Source organism: Carlito syrichta, unplaced genomic scaffold (genome assembly GCF_000164805.1).
Source record: "Carlito syrichta isolate Samal-C Ts95f unplaced genomic scaffold, Tarsius_syrichta-2.0.1 Scaffold315614, whole genome shotgun sequence".
NCBI classification, from domain to species: Eukaryota; Metazoa; Chordata; class Mammalia; order Primates; family Tarsiidae; genus Carlito; species Carlito syrichta.
The window spans coordinates 335082-342728 of record NW_007259710.1 but is presented as its reverse complement, the minus strand read 5'-3'; the positions used below and the strand labels follow the sequence as shown (position 1 = coordinate 342728).

Below are 7647 nucleotides of genomic sequence, written 5' to 3'. Positions count from 1 at the left end.
ACCCGCCTGGGCAACTTGGCGAGACCTCATCTCTACAATAAATCAAAAAATTAACCGGGCATGGTAGCGCATGCCTGTAGTTCCAGCTACTCGGAAGGCTGAAGCAGAAGGATCGCTGGAGCCCAGCAGGTCGAGGCTGCGGTGGCTGGGAGCGGCCACTGCACTCCAGTCTGGGCGACAGAGTGAGACTCCAACTCAAAAAAAAAAAAAAAAAAACAATTTATTGTAGAAACGAGGTCTTGCCAAGTTGACCAGGTTTGTCTTGAACCCTGGGCTCAGGCAATCTTCTCGCCTCTGCCTCCTAAAGTGCTAGGATTGCAGACTTCAGCCACCTCACCCGGCCAACTGAGGCTTTTGTTGCTGAACAAAGCTCCCCTTCAGTACGTGAAGAAGTGAGGTTTTGGAGGATGGTACCATTTCTGTTGTAGATGCAGTGAATTTAATGAGGGCTTGGGCTGTTGTTACTAAGAGAATACTGTAGAACAGCAGTCCCCAACCTTTTTGGCTCAGGAACCGGTTCTGTAGAAGACAAATGGTTTCAGGATAATTTAAGCACATAACTTTTTTTTTTTTTTTTTTTTTTTAAGTTGGAGTCTCACCCTGTCACCCAGACTGGAATGGGGTGGCACACTCATGGTTACCACAGCCTTGACGTACTGAGCTTAGACAATCCCTCCACCTCAGCCTTCCAAGTAGCCGGAACTACAGGCATGTGCCACCATGCTTAACTAACTTTTTTATTTATTGTAGAGATGAGGTCTCAACCAAGTTGCCTAGGCTGGTCTCGAACCCCTCCCAAAAGTGCTAGGATTATAGGCTTAAGCCACTGCACCCAACCCAAACACATAACATTTATTATGCACTTTATTTCTGTTACTTTTATATTGTAATATATAATGAAATATATAAATATATATATATAATGTAATGAATTATACAACTCACCATTTTTTAAAAAAAGAGGCACAGATGGAAGTGGTAAATAAAATAATGGACAGGCCACACACGAACTAAACGGTCAGATTCTGACTTAAAGCCTGCCTGCCACCAGATGTAGCTGTATTATTGAAGTACATTAACTCAGTTGCCCTCACTGATAAGGTTTTGATATGAATCTGCAAGCAATTGATTTTTTATGGTCTCTGTGCTGCCAAACCTCACTGCTAATTTTAATATGTGTTTACAGCTGCTCCTCAGTGCTAGCATCACTGCCTCAGCTTCACCTCAGATCATGAGGCATTAGGTTCTCTTAAGGAGTGCGCAACCTAGATCCCTCACATGCACAGTTCACAGTAAGGTTTGCACTCCTATGAGAATCTAATGCCATCGCTGATCTCACAGATCTGACTGTAGGCGGAGCTCAGGCAGTAATGCCAGCAGGGTAGAGCAGCTGTACAGATGAAGCTTTGCTTGCTCACCTGCCACTCACCTCTTTCTCTGTGGCCCTGGGAGGGTGTGGAGGGGGGATTGTGGACCCCTGCTATAGAGGTCACTAAAGTACATTAGAGAACTGGTACCAGGTACTTGGGAGGCTGAGGTGGGATGATTGTTTGAGTCCAGGAGTTCGAGGACACAGCTGCACTCTAGCCTGGGTGACAGAGCAAGACTTGATCTCTAAAAAATAAAAAATAAGCCGAACTCAATGGCTCAGACTGTAATCCCGCGCCTTTGGGAGGCTGAGGTGAGTGGATTGCCTGAGCCCGCGGGTTCGAGACCCGCCTGGGCAACGAGACCTCATCTCTACAATAAATCAAAAAATTAGCCAGGCATGGTAGTGCATGCCTGTAATTCTGGCTACTCGTAAGGCTGAGGCAGAAGGATCGCCGGAGCCCAGCAGGTCGAGGCTGCAGTGGCCGGGAGCGGCCACTGCACTCCAGTCTGGGTGACAGAGTGAGACTCCAACTCAAAATAAATAAATAAATAAAGATAATGGAGAGAACCAACTGGTTATTCTTTCATTCTACAGTTGGCTCAGATAACTGTGATGGCAATGCAGGAGAAACACCCAACTGAGAGGATTTCTCATGCCACTTCACCAGGTGAGTAGTCAGGATTTTCTGGGTTAAATTATGACCTTTGTTCTTTATTTTATGTTCTTTAAGGGAACTACTGAGCAGATAAGCATTTATTGAAATGCTGGTGATAAAAGAACAAAAACAACATGGGGCTGCATTGAATATAAAAACAGATCTCTGAAGAAACAGTTATTTATCTCTGGTCCTACTTGGCTTTCCACAAGACCACATGATTGGGAAGAGAAGACACAAAGGATTGGAACAGAATGACTTTGGAATATAGTTCCATTTGAAATCAGAAAAACACAGCATAAATTACTGTGTTCTGTATTGTCTTTGTCCTCTGGGTGGGTCAATCATCTGCTAGTCCACAGAGATCGGAATTCTTGTTAGATGCCAACAGATTCTGTTGGGTTGTCACTAGAGACTTGGGACTTTATCTTTAGAATGGATCGATAAGATTTTGAAATCTCAGTAGATACACTAAGTAGATGTGTTAAGTATATACAGTTGTCCCTCAGTATCCATGAGGGATTGGTTCTAAGACCTGCATATATAAAAATCCACAGATGCTCAAGTCCCTGATATAAAATGGCACAGTATTTGTGTATACTCTATGCACATCCTCCTATATACTTTAAATGATCTCTAGATTACTTATAATGCCTAACACAATGTAAATGCTTTGTAAGTAGTTGTTATACTGTATTGTTTAGGGAATAATGACAAAAACAAGTCTGTATGTGTTCAGAACAGATGCAGGTTTTGTTGGTATATATTTGATCTGCAGTTGATTTAATTCACATGTATATGGAACCCATGGATATACAGGGCTGACTATATTAAACACATATAAATATATATATACTGCATAGGCATATTCAGTAGATATGATATACTTCAAATAGGAAGTAGTATTTTAGAAAAATGACTTGTTACATTATTGGATATTTATAAAGAGGGCGCATTTTATTCAACTAAGGACATGTTTTATTTAACTTTAAAATCCTACAGTTGTCTTGGTATGGCAGCTCATGCCTATAAATCCCAGCACTTTGGGAGGTCAAGGCGAGAGAATTGCTTGAGTCTTGAGTTTGAGATCAACTTAGGCAACATAGCAAGACCTAGTCTCTACAAAAAAATTAAAAAATTAACTGACCGTGGTGCCATGTATGTATAGTCCCAGCTACTCAGGAGGCTTAGGCAAAAGACTCGCCTGAGCCCAGGAGGTCAAGGCTGCTGTGAGCCATGATAGTGCCACTGCACTCCCGCCTGGGTGACAGAGACCCTGACTCAAAAATAAATAAATAAAAATAAAATTCCAGGCTGGGCTCGGTGGCTCAGCCTGTAATCCCAGCACTTTGGGAGGCCGAGGTGAGTGGATTGCCTGAGCCCGCGGGTTCGAGACCCGCCTGGGCAACTTGACGAGACCTCATCTCTACAATAAATCAAAAAATTAGCCGGGCATGGTAGCGCACGCCTGTAGTTCCAGCTACTTGGAAGGCTGAGGCTAAAGGATCACTGGATCCCAGCAGGTCAAGGCTGTGGTGGCCAAAAGCAGCCACTGCACTCCAGTCTGGGCGACAGAGTGAGACTCCAGCTCAAAAAATAAAAAATAAAAAAATAAAAAATAAAATAAAATAAAATTCCATTGTGCCTTACTCATGGTAGACATTTGATAGATATTTGGTATATTTTCCTAAACATGTTGCCTTGCATACAATTAATGTTGGATAATCTTGTGCTTTTCAAAAGCTCTGATTATTGCCTATGTCTTCTATTAATAATTGTCACAGATTACTGAATGTATAAAGATTGGGCAAATTCTTTCAAATCAGGGGCATCAACAAGGGTACCTGCATAATGAACATTTGTATACCTAACACTGAATTGTATCCCACATTTTTTTTTTTTAACAAAATTTATTAGAGAGAGAGTGGAGAAAAGAAAAAGGAAGACATGCCAGAGCTGGGACAGACAAAAGAAACTGCCCCTCACATGTTTCAAATAAAAAATTTATATAAAAAAATCAAGGGTAGTCCACTTTGACCCAAAGAATAAAAGAAGTCTTTGAGGGAAGTTAGGTTGCCTTCAGTAGAAAGCAGAAGAAGGCCAGGCATGGTGGCTCATGCCTATAATCCTAGCACTTTGGGAGGCTGAGGTGAGAGGATTGCCTGAGCAGCTTGGCAAGACCTCATCGCTACAATAAATCAAAAAATTAGCCAGGCATGGTGGCGCCAGCGCCTGTAGTTCCAGCTTCTTGGAAGACTGAGGTGGAAGGCTCACCTGAGCCCAGCAGGTCGAGGCGGCGGTGGTGGCCTGGGCAACAGAGTGAGACTCCAACTCAAAAAAAGAAAAAAGAAAGCAGAGGTAAGAGTAACAAAAAAGGAGCAAAAGTAGAAGAAAGTAGGTTAAAAAGATGGGAGAAACACTAAACTTGGAAAAAAGGAATAAGGTAATTTGTGTTCAAATATTATTTGCCTCCCACTAGATCAGAAAGTCTGTAGAACCGTATTTTCTTTTGTCAGCTCTGACACTTTAAGTCAACTGGAGGATAAATAGCACCATCACTTTTTTTTTTTTTTGGTTTACATGGATCATCAGCTACAACTTAAAAAAATTATAGTGAGTCGGGCTTGGTGACTCAGCCTGTAATCCCGCGCCTTTGGGAGGCTGAGGTGAGTGGATTGCCTGAGCCCACGGGTTCGAGACCTGCCTGGGCAGGCGAGACCTCATCTCTACAATAAATCAAAAAATTAGCCAGGCGAGGTAGTGTGTGCCTATAGCTCCAGCTATGTGGAAGGCTGAGGCAGAAGGATCGCCGGAGCCCACCAGGTCAAGGCTGTAGTGGCCGGGAGCAGCCACTGCACTCCAGTCTGGGCGACAGAGTGAGACTCCAACTCAAAAAAAAAAAAAAATTATAGTGACTTTTAAAAATTAATTTGAATTTGTCTTTGCTAGTTAATCAAGTATTTGTGGAACACTTCCTACCTACCAATCCTCAAACAGCTTTAAATTTAAAAATCTTATCAGTCTTTTTGTCTTACTTGCTCAGAAATGTTAGTGGTTTCTTTTCATTGCTCTTAACATAAAGTCTTAAGATCTTCAGATTGACTTTCAAAACTCACCTTCATCTGGATTCACCTATTGAAGGTACTCTGGTTCAGTGCAGCAATGATTTTCAGCAAGGGACTGGACTGCCTGTTTTCCTAGGATCATTTGGAACTATATGGGTTTCACGTGATGATGGGATCAGTTGCACTTAGTGGGTGGGATCCAGGGATGCTAAACCATTCTGTAATATATAGGCTACACTTTGAAGAATCGTCATCCCCAGAAGGCAAAAGCACCATTGGAAAACTGTAAGAGGAAAGAATGTGTTGAAGTCAGAAAGACCTGGATTCAAATCTCAGCTCTCCCCTCTGCAATATAGAGATCATAATACTTTTCAATAAATATTTAGGCAAGATTATGTTTAAAGTGCTGTGGCTTCTTGTTTTCAATAAATGGCAACTGCTATTAAATATGATTGTTTTCTGTTCCAGTACTGCTGGATTCTTGGTAAGTCTTATTTTTGCCTTTGGGTATTCTCACCTCTCATGCCATTTCCACTTACAATTAACTAGCTCAGAGTAGCTGAAATAGGCATAGGAGAGAGAAAGGAGTGGATACTGCTATTCTCTCATAGGTTTAAGTGGTTTTTTAAAAAAAATCGTCTCGTGGGGTTACATCAGCTCATTCACAATTAAGGTGAGAAATGCCACTTGTTTCAGGTTCAAGCGTGATTCAGAAGGGCAGTTCCCTAGGGACTGAATGGCAGACCCCAGTTATCTCGGAGGCCTTTCGAAGCCGCTTCAGCCGCTGTTCAAGTGTAGCTGACAGTGGGGACACAGCCATTGGCACATCATGCTCAGATATTGCAGAGGGTAAGTTTGGATTAATGATTTGATTACCAATATGTGTTGTCATTTTCATACTGTATTCTAGATGTATTGTCATTTCCAGATTGTGTCATTTCCAGAATATTCATAAGGTCAACCTATTTTAGTCAAGGAGTCTGCTTTGATTTTTCTTACCCCATGCTTCTCACATCTGGTCCTTCTATTTCAATTTCCACTGTTTATCTTATCTGTTTTTGTTTTTATTTTTTGTTTTTGTTTTGAGTCTCACGCTGTTACCCAGGCTGGAGTGCAGTGGCACACTTACAGCTACCGCAGCCTCGGCCTGCTGGGCTCAGGTGATCCTTTCACCTTAGCCTTCCAAGAAGCTGGAATCACAGGCATGTGTCACACACCCAGCTGACTTTTTGATTTATTGTAGAGACGCACTCTCGCCATGTTGCTCAGGCTGGTCTCGAACCCCTGAGGTCAGGCAATCCTCTCGCCTCTGCCTCTCAAAGTGCTGGGATTACAGGCATGAACCACATGCCTGACTGTTTATCTTATCTGAAACAACTTTCTGATAGGGTAATTGACCTTAAGTCTTTCCCTCTGCTGCCAGATTAATCTTGTAAAAAGCCTGTTTTTTATTCCTTTGGGTAAATATACATATATTTATTTATTTTTATTATTTTTTGAGGCAGGGTCTTATTTTGTAGCCCAGGCTGGAGTGCAGTGACATGATCACAGTTCACCACAGCCTAGACCTCCTGGGCTCAGGCAATCCTCCTGCCTCAGCCTCCTGAGTAGCTAGGACTACAGATGTGTGCCATTATACTCAGCTAATTTTTTGATGTTTTTGTAGAAACAAGGTCTTGCTATGTTGCCCAAGCTGGAGTGCAGTGGCATGATCACAGTTCATCACAGCCTGGACCTCCTGGGCTCAGGCAGTCCTGCTTCGGCCCCCTGAGTAGCTAGGACTACAGGTGTGCACCACTATACTCAGCTAACTTTTTGATGTTTTTGTAGAGACAAGGTCTTGCTATGTTGCCCAAGCTGGTCTCGAACTCCTGGGCTTAACTAGTCCTCCTGCCTTGACCTCCCAAAGTGCTGAGATTATAGTTGTAAGCCACCATGCCCGGCCAGAGCTTGCTTTTGTAACAACCCACTCTTGTGAAAACTCACTCATTGCTGCTAATCCATTCATGAGGCCTCTACCCTCATAACCCAATCACCTCTTAAAAGCCTACCTCTTAATACTGTTTATTGGCAATTAAGTTTCCAACACATGAACTTTTGGGGACAGACACTGTAAAACCATAGCAGGAATTATAGGCTCAAAACTGAATTTGGTGCATCTAGAGAGACAGTGATTCTGTGAATGGAGAATGGAAAGAGGTGTTGCTAAGTTCATCAGGGTAGCAGCCCCTCATATGTCACAACCTCAGCCTTCTGTTCCATAATTACAGGATGGGAGCGGGGACCCATGGTGAGAGCTGATTTTATGGTGCTGTTATGGAGGATTTCAGGTAGATTGCTTATTAGTCTTGGAAATCTCCATGATCACCAGTCTGCCTTAGTCTTGTATACTAGTCCTATATTCAAATCGTGAGACACCAAAAACTGTCTCTTTTGACTTAGTTGAAATTTCCATCTTTCTTGGACCTGAGAAGCTGATGTGTGTTATCAGAAACTGTTCAGGGGTGTGTGTGTGTGTGTGTGTGTGTGTGTGTGTGTGTGTGTGTGTGTGTGTG

The 7647-nt window shown here is 42.6% G+C and overlaps 1 protein-coding gene across 6 annotated transcripts in view; it reads left to right on the top strand.

Moving 5' to 3' along the window:
* The window catches only part of CEP85 (centrosomal protein 85), a 32434-nt gene that overhangs the window by 4022 nt on the left and 20765 nt on the right, over window positions 1–7647 (top strand). For 2 of the 6 annotated variants that reach the window (XM_021706465.1, XM_008073053.2), the window contains exons 2-3: window positions 1967–2043; window positions 5789–5941. In XM_021706465.1, coding sequence (XP_021562140.1) covers window positions 2025–2043; window positions 5789–5941 — 172 coding nt within the window. In that variant the 5' untranslated portion in view covers window positions 1967–2024. Of the gene's footprint in view, window positions 1–1966; window positions 2044–5788; window positions 5942–7647 lie in introns of those variants that run through there. The other 4 variants (XM_021706463.1, XM_008073052.2, XM_008073055.2 and 1 more) reach the window with 3 other exon arrangements.